At 36.3% G+C, this 14,624-nt stretch overlaps 1 protein-coding gene across 1 annotated transcript; it reads left to right on the top strand.

The window, feature by feature from the left end:
- The first annotated feature begins 7,230 nt into the window (after positions 1-7,230).
- Positions 7,231-9,345, top strand: LOC116107835. The gene is made up of 4 exons (XM_031394142.1): positions 7,231-7,805; positions 8,168-8,446; positions 8,979-9,178; positions 9,293-9,345. The coding sequence occupies exons 1-4, from the start codon at positions 7,231-7,233 to the stop codon at positions 9,343-9,345; spliced, it is 1,107 nt and encodes a 368-aa protein (XP_031250002.1).
- Positions 9,346-14,624: the final 5,279 nt, after the last annotated feature.

Genomic DNA, 14,624 nt, shown 5'->3' with positions numbered 1-14,624 from the left:
ATAGTTCCTACAAGAAGCCACCAGAATCTCCGATCAATTGTCCGCAATTGGTGAACCAATTTCGGAAAATGAAGATCACACTCACCTTTTCTGTGCCCTCGGGGTCAAGTTCTCTCAATTAGAGACAACGATCTCGGTCCATACCCGCATTGCCCAACTCACCAGGGATGATCTCCGTGGGTTGCTCTTATCTCATGAAGGCCGATTGGATCTCTCTCATTTTGATTATGTACAACCACCGCCAGCCGCTTTTGTCGCTTACCCTGGCCAGTTCGTCTCCTTTCTGACTCCACCACCATTCCACCACTAGCGACCTCCACAAGGGAAGTCAAACTCATGAATGGGATCTCCCTACTGTCAGCCGAATGTGCTTCTCCCTACTCCTCTGTCGACTCCCTTCTCACAAACAGGTAGTCGAAATCGTCGCCGTGAGATCCCTCATTGCTAGTTATGCCACAATTCTGGTCACAAAGCTGCCACCTGCAGAGAAAGGTGTAACACCCAATTTGTGTCGCCTACCCTCAACCAATTACAATATAATAACCCTCAAACCCATTATTCTAATACTGAAGCCCGAAATCACCAGCCCACAAACTATCCTCAAGCCCATTATTTTTTCAATCCATACACTCAAACCCACAACCAATAGCCCACACACTACAACTCACCACCGCAAGCCTATTATACCTTTTTCCAACAACCTGTAGCTCCTTCTACAACAATTCCTCCTCTGCCGTCTGCTCTTGCTACTGACAATTGGTTCATGGACTCGGGTGCTTCTCACCACGTCACTGACCATCCTGTTGCACTATCCAATGTGTCTCCCTATGTGGGCGCCCAACAACTCACTATGGGTGATGGTGTTTCCTTTCCCATCGCTCACACAGGTACAATCGAACCCACTCCTAGTTCTCCATACCATATTTCCAATGTTTTAGTTGTTCCCTCAATTGCTAAAAAAATATTATATGTCTCCCAATTCACAAAAGACAATAACTGTGTTTTCTTATTTTATCCTAACTATTTCTTTGTGATTTCTCTCCATACAGGTCAGACCCTTCTACACGGCAAACTTGATCGTGGACTCTACAGCATCTCACCATCAGAACTAGTGTCACCACCTTCAATTCTTACAGCTTCTTGCACCAGCCCAAATAAATTTAATCTGAGGCATCATCGTTTAGGACATGCCGCTCCTAAAGCTATAATTCGTCTATTGCATTCCACAAATAATGTTTTTTCCAAGGATCCTAAAATAAGGCATGTGCTCTTAGTAAAAGCCACCGCCATCATCATCCTCCTACTCAATCAATGGCTACTTGCCCACTTCAACTAGTCCATTTTGATATCTGGGGCCCGTCTCCTATAACATCTTTCAATAATTATGGATATTATGTACGTTTTATTGATGATTTTTCCTGATGTTCATGGTTTTATCCCTTCACTAGGCGCACACAATTTCTTGATATTTTTATTTCTTTTAATAAATTTGTGAAGAATCAACTTCAACATAAGATAGAGGCAATACAATGCGACGGTGCACCTGAGTTTCTTTCTTTAGCTTTTCGCGCTCACCTTATAGCGCATGGGATACATCAGCACATTTCATGTCCATACTCCCCATTCCAAAGCGGAACAGCTGAACGCAAACATCGTCATATTGTCGAGACTGGCCTTGCTCTCTTAACACAAGCTGGAATTCCTTTACATTTTTGGGAATTTGCATTTGAGATAGCAGTTTTTCTTATTAATCGACTTCCTTCCCCAATCATCGGCAATATCACTCTTTGGCAGGTACTATTTCAACACCCTTATGATATTTCTCACTTAAAGGTCTTCAGCTGTGTAGTGTACCTATATCTCTGACCTTATGCTTCACACAAGTTGGCACCACGCTCTCAAGCATGCATTTTTCTTGGGTATCCTCCTGGTTATCGGGGCTATTGTTGATACTGTCCCAGCAATCGAAAATTCTACATTGCTGCAGATGTTATCTTTGATGAGACATCATTTCCTTTCAACACTATGACATCCTCCACACCAACCACACCAACCTCTACTTATGAAATCATGCCACCTCTCCCTCCTCTGCTGGTCAATGCTATAGTTTCATCTACTGCTCCACCGACACAACCAAGCTCGCCATCTCCACTAGGTCCACATTTACCAAGTGAATCTCTCTCTCGGCCCCATTATCCTCAACATCACCCCAAATGGATACCAACCCTTCACAACCTCAATCATCAACTCACATAGAATCAAATCAGTCTCTACCTAAGCGTCCCTCATCCACGGTCGTCCGTTGCTCTGCACCTGGCCACTCAATGATTACCCGCTTGAAAGATGGTACTATATCTCACCAGACTCTCAACCATCAACATACCTACGCCTTAACAGTCTCAGCTTACCCATACACAAAGTCCTCATGTTACACTCAAGCTTCTCGTGACCCCAAGTGTCGTGTTGCTATGGCTACAAAATATACAGCCTTGATAAAAAATGGGACATGGGACCTCGTACCTCCTCCATCACATGCTCGACCAATAGGATGCAAATGGGTGTATAAAGTAAAACTGAATGCAGACGGCTCTCTCGAACTGTACAAAGCCCGACTAGTAGTCAAAGGTTTCCATCAGCATCCAAGTATTAACTACACAAAAACCTTCAGTCCAATGGCCAAACCAGTCACCATTCGCACTGTCCTAGCCCTCGTTTATTCACAAGGATGGTTAATTCACTAGCTTGATGTTTCAAATGCTTTTCTACATGGCTATCTAAACGAAGGAAGTTTACATGGTACAACCTCAGGGGTTTATAGATGCAACATGCCCCCATCATGTGTGTCGTCTTCGACGATCACTTTATGGGCTCAAGCAATCTCCTAAAGCCTAGTCTCAAAGACTCAGTTCATATCTTACAAGCCTTGGGTTCAAAATTTCTGGTGTAGACTCCTCACTATTCATCTTTCGCACTATTGAATACACTATCATCATTCTAGTCTATGTAGATGACATCATTCTCACCGAATCCCCTACAACATCATTTTCTAGTCTACTACAATCACTTAAACGAGAGTTCACTATCAAAGATCTAGGTCCTATCCATTATTTTCTTGGAATAGAAGTTCAGCCCACCTGTGATGGATTTCTCCTACATCAAGCAAAATTCACTCATGAGATTCTAGTTCGTGCAAAGATGACAAATGCTCAAGCTATTTCCACCCCCTGCACCACGGATAAGCCTCTTTCTGTTCGACATGGTGAGCCACTTCCAGATCTTGTTCTTTATCGGAGCATAGTTGGTGCACTCCAATACTTAACACTAACTCAGCCAGACATTGCATACTCTATTAACACTACTTGTCAATTTCTCCATGCACCTACTACTTCACATTGGCAGTTTGTCAGGCGCATTCTACGCTACCTGGCTAACACTCCTCGCCTTGGTCTACGTCTTACTCGAAGTCCATCAACTGCTTTGCACGCCTTTTCTGATGCTAGTTGGGCAGGTGATCGTGATGACCGTAGATCGATTGGTGGTTACTATGTTTTTCTCGATCACAACCTTATCTCTTGGTGTTCCAAAAAACAACGCATAGTTGCTCGCTCAAGCATAAAGGCCGAGTACAAGTACCTCACTGACACCACAGCTGAACTCATGTGGATTTAATATCTCCTGGTATGACAACCTCTCGACATTATACGTCACGACAAATCCAGTTTTCCATGCTCAGACCAAGCACATCGAGATTGACTATCATTTCATTTGAGAACGTCTAGCATGAGGACAACTCTCTGTTCACTTCATCTCTTTAGCTGATCAGCCAGCAGATATCTTTACTAAAGGTCTCTCATCTACACGATTCAAGTTGTTAAGGTCCAAGCTGACAGTTTGTTCCGCACCGTCAACTTGTGGGGGGATGTTGACTGAGCTCAAAACTACCTTAAATGGAAGTGCAAATTTCTCTCCCTAGAATCAGAAGACTAGTTCAGCAGATTAATTCAAACCTGCAATCTGCATCCCACAATATCTGCAACTTTGATTATACAAGATTACATTCTAAAGTGTATATAAACACACTTATAATTAACATGTAAAGCAAGGGGAAAATCATTAATACATTCATATTTCTCCGTGAATCTAATTTCCGTCTCTTTTTCCTTCATTCATCTTTCATTCTGAATTTGTGTTTCCTTCTTTAGTTGTTTATTTTCTTTAATCGATCCTTTGTTCAAACTAATACATCATATATTTGACTTATTTAGTGCTTTGTATTATTGCTACCAAGAAATATAAATCATAAAATTCTAAAGAAAAATATTAGTGGTTCTCGTCATGATAAATAACACTTAAAACTCTTTTACCGATAAAAATCTTTCTTTTATTATTATTATTTAATTGTCATTAATTGAATTCCTCATGTTGCCATGGCAGGTTATTATTCTTTTTTGGATTGATTTTGGGGTTGGCCGAAGGGTACTACTGCTTTATATGTAACACAATGGCTATAAACTTTTTGATGATAAAAGTCTCAATTTTATAATTGTTTATTATTAGTCTTAATTATGTATGCTTAGTGGATTAACTAATAAGTCTAAGTCTGACAGCTCAAGTCTTAAAATTTGAAATTTATTTAGATTACATGCTTGTATCTCCAAAATGTTTAAAGTATTTTTCATTGTTTTAAAACCCGGCCAGGCCATGCCGGTTGAACCGGGACCCGGCTAGTGAGCCGGCCGAGTGAGGCTCAAAACCGCTTGTATCAGTCTGCCCGCTTACACCCACGATTGGACCGGTGCACTGTAGTACCCGCCAATCCAACCGTTATTTTTAAAAAAACTGGGTCAGCTAATTTATAAAATTAAAAATTTTAAATTAAACTCTAAATTCTAAAACAGTAAAAGCCCCCTATCCCAAAGCAAATATCAACAACCCCCCCCCTTTCTATTTTCACGGCATTTCCCACACTTTGGTCTGAAAGTCGTTTGAAACTGAAAATCTGAAATCTTCATTCTTCCATCGGAGTCTCCCCTTCACCGTCGAATCTCGTTGCTTCAGCCTTCACCGTCAACTGCTTACTTCATTGTCAGTTAGGGTACCACGTATCTCCTCCCATTTCGCAATCTTCTTTGTCCTCTCACACTCTTCTTCACCATCGATCTACGTTGCTCATCCATCGTCGTCAATCTTCTCAGAGCTACACAGTCGATCTCGTCTTCTTCTTGCCCAGGAACTATCGCGTCTTCCCCTCACATTGCTTGAATCTCAGCTTTTCATAGTTGCACTATTCACAACCGAGCTGCACCTCTCCGACGGTCAACTCAATTGTCAACGACAACTCATCTTCACTAGCACCAGGTAACTGTCACGGTATTACCTTACTGATGTACATTCCACTATTCCCAGAAAATGTCCATAGCGAGAAATCAACAAATCTAAATTTTGTGGCATTGTGATTTTGTAGACAATCAATGATGTTATGCTGGAAGTGACTCAAGCAGGGTTGTCTTGATATCTTAATAAAAAATATGTTGAGCTATATATAATTAATTAATATATAAAATTATGTTATTGAAGTTTGATGATGAATGATATGAGTTTGTATAATTTAAATTCTTGCTTCTTTCCATAGTCGGATCCCATTCATGCATTTTTGAAATATTATTATAACTTATAAATTAGCTTAGACATATCCACAATGAAACATTGCAGGGGAGAGTAATAAGATTGATAAGGGATCGTCAGAAAGAAGTAACAATCTTCCAAAGAGTATTCGTCTTAGAGCAACCTTCTTCATGAACCTTAGGCCAATTCCAAGGATTCAAGTGAGTGTCCAATACCAGTTCATATTCAATGATTTATGTTATGTTTTTTGACAGGAAAAGCAAATATTAATTTATACAAATCTAAATTCATTTATTACAAGATGCCATAATTATCTAATCCATTGACAATAACAAAAGTGTATCAATTAGCTGGTATTTAATTAAACATTTCTCTTAATAAAGCTGCGTGCTCTATCTAATCCTCAATGAGAGTTAAGACAGCTAAAGAGGGAACCATTCTGAAGCAAAGCCAGCGGGATTGATTATTCAGCCTCAGGTTCTTTTCTAAACAAACCACCAACTTTTTCCCCTATAATATTCTCCCTATACCATCAAACTCCACTATCTACTCTATGCACAATCAAGTCAAAACTCAAAACCCTCTTCGCCCCACTTGTACCTAGTATTAAGGTCAACTACAAATTTCTTATGCTAAATTTCAAACTCTTGTTACTGTCATGAAAATATTTATCAAAATAACAAACCGAGTTGTTTTAAATAATTTAAAGTGCAATGGTGGCTATATCTCAATGTCAGGGTCAAATTAAACTACCCAAACCAAACCTTAAAGTTCTAGAAGCGATGGGTGACTCAATGATTATGTAGTAATAAGGGTTAATTACTAATGATGTATATTTACAATGCATGAGTATTTGGTTGATTGAGGTTAATTGCCACAATGCGTGATTATGTAGTAACAAGGGTTAATTATTAATAATGCATATTTACAATGCATGAGTATTTGGTTGATTGAGGTTAATTGCCACAATGCATGATTATGTAGTAATAAGGGTTAATTATTAATTATTACTAACTTATTTGCTATTTGTATCACTAGGTTAGAGATCAACATTAAAGACAAAGAATATGTCATCATTTGGGTCTTGTCAACAATCTAATTCCATGGATGTTTCACAAACTTTTTCGAGGAAGAAATGATATAGCATGGGGACATGTTAATGAGAGCGTGGATGAAAATGGGAAGAAGATATTAACATGTACTTACTATGGCAAGATAATCAGAGGTGGAGGAATTTATCGAGTGAAACTGCATCTTGCGAGTATAAAGGGAGAAGTTGGAAAGTGCTCTAAAGTTCATTTCAATGTTAAATTCAAGATTGAAGAAGCACTAAATGAAATTGGGGCCAAGAATAAACAAAAAGTTGAACTTCGTAAGAATGTCAATCCTTATAGAGCTAGTGTACAACAATTTGAGGATGATATGTTAGATGAAGATCAAGAGTGTGAAGAGGTTTCTCCATGTCCAGCTCTAACTTCAACTTCAAGCAGTAAGAGAAAAAGATATATTGGGATAGGTGACTATTTTGCTCCGAGGACTAAGCCTAGGTCTCAGCCCTCAATTAAGAGTGTTTTAGCCGAAAAAGAAGCTAAGTAGAGAGCGGACATGGCTGTTGCAAGGTTATTTTATGATTCTTACATCCCAATTAATGTTATTAATTCAATTTATTTTCAACCTATGGTGGATGCTATAACTGCAATTTGTCCTGGGTATAAAATCCCAACATATAATAATTTGTGTGTAAATTTATTGAGGGATGCTAGGAAAGAAGTGCAGTTACTTGTTGATGGTTACAAGAAAACTTGGGAAGATGTTGGATGTACTTTAATGACTGATGGTTGGACAGATAATTCACATAGGTCGCTGATTAATTTTCTAGTGTACTGTCCTAAAGGAGTGTGTTTTGTGAAATCAGTGGATGCTTCAGATGTTGTAAAAGATGCTACAACATTGTTCAACTTGTTTGAGGAAATAGCTTTATGGGTCGGACCAAACAATATTGTCCATCTTGTCACTGACAATGGAGCAAATTATAAAGCTGCTAGAAGAATGTTGTCTGAAAAATATAGCAGCATTACTTGGTCTCCTTGTGTAGCACATTGCATTAATTTGATGTTGAAAGACATAGCTAAGATGAGTCACATAGTTAACCTTTCGAAACGTGCATCTGAGGTTACAAAGTTTGTGTATAATCATTCCTTTGTGCTAGCTTTGCTAAGGAAAAAACAGGTTATATACCTTTACCTCATATGTTTATAATTTACATTGTCAAATCATATTATATATGTACATTTTTTAATAATTTACTAAGTACTAACATCTATTGTCTATCACTTGAATAGGGTTGGACAGAAATTATATGCCCAAGTGTAACCCGTTTTGCCACAACCTTCATTGCATTGAGCAGCCTATATCAGTACAAACATGACTTGCAATCTACAATGACAAATATAACTTTTGTGGAGTCTCGATATGCAAAAACTAATAAAGGCAAAGCCTTTATTTCCATAGTTCTAGATAACTGATTCTGGGATGACATTAGTATAATTACCAAAGTTGTGAGTCCACTGATGCGTATGCTCCGAATTGTAGACTCAGATGAGAGGCCTTCAATAGGATATGTGTATGATGGCATGTACAGAACGAGGATGGAGATCAAGAAGCTGTTTAAGAATAAGAAAAGTTTGTATAAGCCTTATACAACAATTATTAAGATGCGTTGGGATAGGATGTTGCGTCGTGATATCCATGCAACAGCATATTATTTGAATCCTGCTTTTAAATATGACGGTGATACTTTTTCCAAAAAACCTGAGGTCATGTATGGTTTCTTTGACACTATTGAAAATAAAGTAAGTGCATTCAAAATGAGCAAGACAACGTTACTGGAGCAGAGTAGATTATATCGAGACCGTCTAGAAAGCTTTTCTCGTGAGCTTGCTCTTCAAACTTGTAAAACTACATGGCCAGGTATGTAATAGTTATTAAATATTAACTTTTTAAGTCTAATTTTTAAGTTATGAAATTGTGTTTATTTCTTACGCAATTTATACTTTATTCTCAATTAGATGAATAGTGGAGGGCATTTGGGTTTAGTGCTCCAAATTTGCAAAAGTTTGCAATCAAAATTCTAAGTCAAACTTCGGCCTCTTCTGGATGTGAGCAAAATTGGAGTGTTTTTGAATGCATACATACTAAAAAGAGGAACAGATTGGAGTATCCACAATTGAATGATTTGGTTTTCACTCATTATAACTTACGTTTGCAAAATAGGTATAAAGCCTTCTTCATTTTGTTATTCTTATTGATGTCTTTATTGGTAATGATTTGAACATTTAATTCTGTTATTTCAGGAGTCGTTACAAGAAAATTACTTATAATCTTGTTGATTATGAGAGTATTGATAAAACTGAATGGTGGATGGTTGATGAGGAAGAGGAGGTTGGTGAGCTTAATTATGATGAATTGGAACAATCATTATATGGAGAAGGAGTTATTCCTATAGATGGTGGTGATCACCCTTCTTATTATGACTCAACTGATGCTTCAGAAGGTTGTTTTCAATTTTTTAAGCAATTTCAATTTGGTAATAGCTACTTTATATTCAATTAGTTTTAATGAGAAGATTTAACTTATGGTTTTCCTTTTTTGCTAAATTTTTTTGTAGATGATATTGCCGATGTTACTAATGATGACGATCATCTATGGGATGATGTGTGAATTGTGAATTTTAATTGAGGATGGAATGATGGATTGAAGACCATTGGGTGAAAATGATTTTTTGTTAGAATATTGAAGTGTTGAAAGAAGTTAAAAACTATTATATTATGTGATTTCTTGAATTTCTTCCTTTATTTTGTTATTTTGATTTGTAATTTGTTGTATTATTGATGTAATGGTGTTTGATGATGCTTTGCTAAGGTCTTTTTATTCAGGAGTTTATGATTTGGATTCAAATTTTGCAACTTTGCATTCTATGAATAGTAACGTGCTGACGTCATCATGCTAACGTTAACATGATGACATTACCGGTTGAACTAGCTGGTTCAACTGGTTAAACCAATCGACCTGGGACCCGGCCAGCTTGCCAGGTTTTGTCCCAGGTTGGTTTTTAAAACATTGGTATTTTTAATAAGTTATTTCTACAACTTACAGAAGAAGTTCAAACCCATAAACTCTTTTTGAACTTATTTAAAGTGTTCAAATTCCAAAAGTACCCTTTATCTATTTTATAATTTTGATTTGATTTATTTTTGTATGAGTACATTGATTTTAACCAAATAATTAACAAATTTTTCATAAAAACATATTTTCATAAGTTTCACTCTTAACAAACTTTGCTGAAAGAAGTCATACTAAACAAACCCACCTTCCAAATTTTTGAAATAAAAAGTGTTAATCGATTCTATCAAAGTATAAACCTTTCCAAAAACAATTTTTTAGGAGAGATTCCTGTTGAAATGACAAATCTTAAAGCATTGCAATCATTGAATTTGTCATACAATTCTCTTATTGGAAGAATTTTTGAAACCATTGGTGCTATGACATCTATAGAATCCATTGACTTCTATGGAAATCAACTTCTGGTGAAATACCCTCAAGTATTTCAAACTTGCTTATTTGAGTCACTTGAACTTATGAAGAAGAAAGAGAAGATGGAAATGAACATGAAGTCAAATGGTTTTATTGATTTTTTTTTTCTTGGCTTATAGTTCACTTCTTGCAAGGATACTTAACTAACTATTTGTCAACCTGCGAAATTTTGGGGTATATTTGATCCTATTATCTTATTGGGGGCAAGAGAACTAGAATCATTTTGTTCTATTTTGTTTTAGTGAGAAGACAATGAAGGTAATTATATATGATAATGATTTATCATTCAGAATTTAATAAATTTACATTTGTTTCAATCATTGGTAATTTAGTTGAGATCATTCATTGAATACAAGGAATTTGACTGTTGGTATTGTACATAAGATAGGCTATAAGAAAGGAAATTATATACGATTCTGATTTGAAATTTGAGGATTTTGTCATGTTGGTAGTTGAGATTATGTAAATATTTAAAATATGGTGAAACTAACTAGTTTTACAAACATTCTAATTAATATATCAGAGGTGAATGGCCATGAAACCAACCATGAGCATTATTGTTCTTTTTCTTGAGTTACTCACCTTAGCAACCATCAATATTAGCTTACGCAACAAAGAGCTGCCATGAAAGTGAGAGGCAATCACTTTTATGATTCAAGCAGGATCTCAAAGATCCGTCAAACCAGCTTGTCTCCTGGAGTGGTAATAGAGAATGATGTGCATGGCTTAGAATGAGGAACAGTAGTGTCTCCAGTGTGATTTATCATCTCATTTTCTCCAATTATATGATTTAATTTAACATAATTTTGCTTTCTTATATAAATTATTCAGCTTTGTTCGAAATATTCTTCCTCGAATAATACTATACTTTAATAATATTTTATATATTAAGCGACATAAATAAATGAATGAGTAAATACAAGAAATAAACTCGAAAAATGAGGATGGATTAATATGATTAATAATAACTTTGAAATTTTAGGAACATATTTTTTTAGGGGCGTGTTTGGTTAGGGGTAATCCCCAATTACTGAGATAATGTATATTTTATTACTTGATCACCACATTTAGTTGTCAAGTAATATAAGATTCCGATAATCTTCTAAAACCAATAGTAGTTACTTCTGGTAATGTAGAATTACCTCAATTTTCTTAAGTATTTTAAGATTACTTGGTGATCTTATTTTTGTTACGAATTTATCCTTTATTAATAAATTTTTTGGACAATAATGCCCTTATTTTGAAATTAATTTTCATTAATCTGCCACTACAATTTTACCCCTATTTAATTAAGTTTATGGATAATAATACTCTCATATTTAAAACAAATTGTAGGCACCCAGGACCACCGTCGACAACTGGCAAACCATCGTCGATCGTCGTCTGAAATCGTTGAAAATGATCGTCATGCACTGATATGGCCGTTTCTAACCGTATTGATAGCCGAAAACGATAGGATGGCTTTAGATCTAGCAAAAAATGGCCAGATCTATTCTGACCGTTTTCAGCTAGATCTACGACTTTTGGCCGTTAACGACTAGACGGTCAGAGCTTTGGTCATTAACGATGGCCAGTTCTAGCTATAGATCTAGTCATTTCCAGCTAGATCCATGATGGATTTGACCAGAGATGGCCATATCGATGCACGACCGGTCAGATTCGACTGATCGTACGCCGTTACGGCCACATTTGACGTCGTTGGTGGTGGTGGCAAGCAACCGACAGTGGCTTGGGGTGTTTTTGTTAAGTTTTAAACTTTTTTTGGTAGTTTGGGTGTTTTAGCAATATGCCAAACATAGGGGGTTAAAAGAATTATTCAAAAAATAATAATAAAAATAATATTATATTAATATTTAAAGAGAATAATTTAGTAAATTACATAATATACCCACCAATTTATTTCAACCAACCAAACACATTTCCTTAAACATTCTCAATAATTTTCAAGGTAATATACATTTTCATTAATATAATATTCCCTATAATACAACATTATCTGAATCAAACACACACTAAAAGTAAATGATACTCTCAAGTGGAGGAAAGAAATTGATTAAGTCTCATCAAAATGTCAAGAGCTTATCTTTTTCAAGGAACAAGAGACACGTTTAGTTAAGGAAGCAAATGGGACATTTTTTGGTAAGTGTGAAAATAATATTTAAGAATATTTAAACGGTTTAATGATTCATTTTTTAAGTATTTAGCATTTATATTTAAATAATTAATTATACAATTAATTTGTCGAACCAAACAAACACACAACAGAATTAAATTTCATCCAATACAATTTCATTTTAATCCAATACGAAAAACCTAGTCTAGATTCTAAACTAGTGCATTGCACCGAACGCACCCCTAGTGTTTTATCATTTTAGATCGCTTAATTTGAAAAGTATTAAATCTCTCTTTAATAAAGGGTTTTAATAATTTTGTAAGGGGTGTTTGATATTTTTAGGAGTTTTTTTTTTTTTTTTCAATTTCTTTTTATAATCATATAGAGTATATAATACTTTTGAGTCAATGTTTTAATAACCAATCTGGGGTGAAACCCGGTAAAGTTGCCGGGTCTCAAGTTGATCGGGTGAAAAAAAGTTAACAAATATACCCCTAAAAATTAATTAAGTCCCTAAAGGTTTAAAATTTAGCACACCCCAAATACAAATCCGCGGTCGATTGGTTGGCAGTAACAACACGCCAAATGCAATCCAAATCATCCCTTGAGCCCATTCCCCAGAAAATCTACCCAAGATCCGATTTCGGCTAGATCTCACTTATACCAACGTCGACATTCCATGCTAGATCCCACCAACGCTAGCGTTGACAACCCTCCCCATCACACAAAAAATATGCCCCTCTACCTTCTGACCAAAACCCACCTCACCCCACCCCTGTTAGCCTTGCCAATCGTCAGCAAAAGTCGATTGTTGCCGCCACCTATTTTTTCGATTTTCGATCGATTCACTCATCGGAAATCAACTTCGTCGCCACCATTGCACTCACTGACATTTTTTCTTCAAAAGCTCTGACATCCCGACCTTCAATTGTTTGTCGATCATCATCCCAATTTCTAAAGTTTTTAGTAAATAATGAAACAGGTAATTTGGCCCGATGAAAGCCCTAGGTCCTGGTTCAACCGGATGGGTTTTAAAACAATGATATAGAGTATATAATACATTGAGTAATAGTACATATATAAACCATTCTCTACAAACTGATGTGGTAACTCTATATATTTGAAATACCAACTACTTTAATTTTTAAAATTATCTCTAAATTTAAATCACCAAATCACATTAAAACCAATGTTTTAAAACCTAGTCTAGCCCGATCGGTTTGATTGGTTAGATTGGGAACCGAGCCTTCACCGTTTCAGACATTCAGTAAACCCAGCTATGTCAATTAACCCGAAGTGACCCGTGATTGGACCGGCAAAACAGTAGCAAACTGTCGATCGAATTGGCCAGAGGCCTAAACCGGGTCATTAAAAGTGAAAACCCGAAAAAATATTTCAATCAACTCTTTCTTCGCTCTTCATTCTTCCATTTGAAGTCTTCATTCCATCTACAATCTTCATAATATCAATGATATTATTATGACAATTAATAATTATATTTACGTCCCTCATAATAACAGTGATAAACCAAAGTTATTAATTCGAGAGAAAATACATATTCTAGTTTTAAAGAACAAGTTCATACATGGATAAACTTCCTCTGAATCTTTTAATTGTTTGAATAATTTTTCTTAAAACCTACCTCGAGTATGTAGTTAAATATCTCAGAAAATAAACAATAAAGATTTCGAGAGAATGAACTTTTACAACCAAAAATATTATTAATTATTTTCTCTCCTTAGAATATACATAAATCTCTCTTTTATAGAGAGTTTTAGATTTCAAGATGACTTGAATTCGGGTACAAAGTTAAAACAAAAGTAAAAGATAAGCGGTCTAATAATAATTCGCCTAATAATACTAGGTCCACAACCTTCTCTTACAACCCCTAACGTGACAATTCGTCATTGGTTAGCTCACAAATGGGCAGACGGAACCCATTTTGCGAATTGACCAATGACGAGTTGCCACATCGAAGACTGGGCTGTGGACCTAGCATTAATATTTTTAAAACCCAACCTAAGGTGAAACCCAACAAAGTTACCGAGTCCTGGGTTGGCAGACAAAACTTTTAAAATTTAGCAAATACACCCCTAAAAATTATAGTTAAGTCCCTCTAGGTTTAAAATTTAGCAAACACACCCCAAATCCGGCAGCGACACCCTAAATGCAACCCCAATCGTCCCTTGAGCCCATTCCCTTGAAAATCTACCTAAGATCTGGTCGAAATAGGTTCAATTTCGACCAGATCTCATCGACGCCGACGTCGGTGTTCCAGGTCAGATCTCACCGA

Source organism: Pistacia vera, unplaced genomic scaffold (genome assembly GCF_008641045.1).
Source record: "Pistacia vera cultivar Batoury unplaced genomic scaffold, PisVer_v2 Contig101, whole genome shotgun sequence".
Classification (NCBI taxonomy): Eukaryota; Viridiplantae; Streptophyta; class Magnoliopsida; order Sapindales; family Anacardiaceae; genus Pistacia; species Pistacia vera.
The sequence above is the reverse complement of the archived record's forward strand: the minus strand, read 5'-3'. Positions and strand labels throughout refer to the sequence as shown.

Coding starts and splice junctions, on each gene's coding strand:
- LOC116107835 (XM_031394142.1), top strand. CDS start 7,231: ATGGCTGTTGCAAGGTTATTTTATGATTCTTACATCCCAATTAATGTT. Junction 8,447..8,978: donor TCCAAAAAACCTGAGGTCAT/GTATGGTTTCTT, acceptor CTGTTATTTCAG/GAGTCGTTACAAGAAAATTA. Junction 9,179..9,292: donor CTCAACTGATGCTTCAGAAG/GTTGTTTTCAAT, acceptor ATTTTTTTGTAG/ATGATATTGCCGATGTTACT.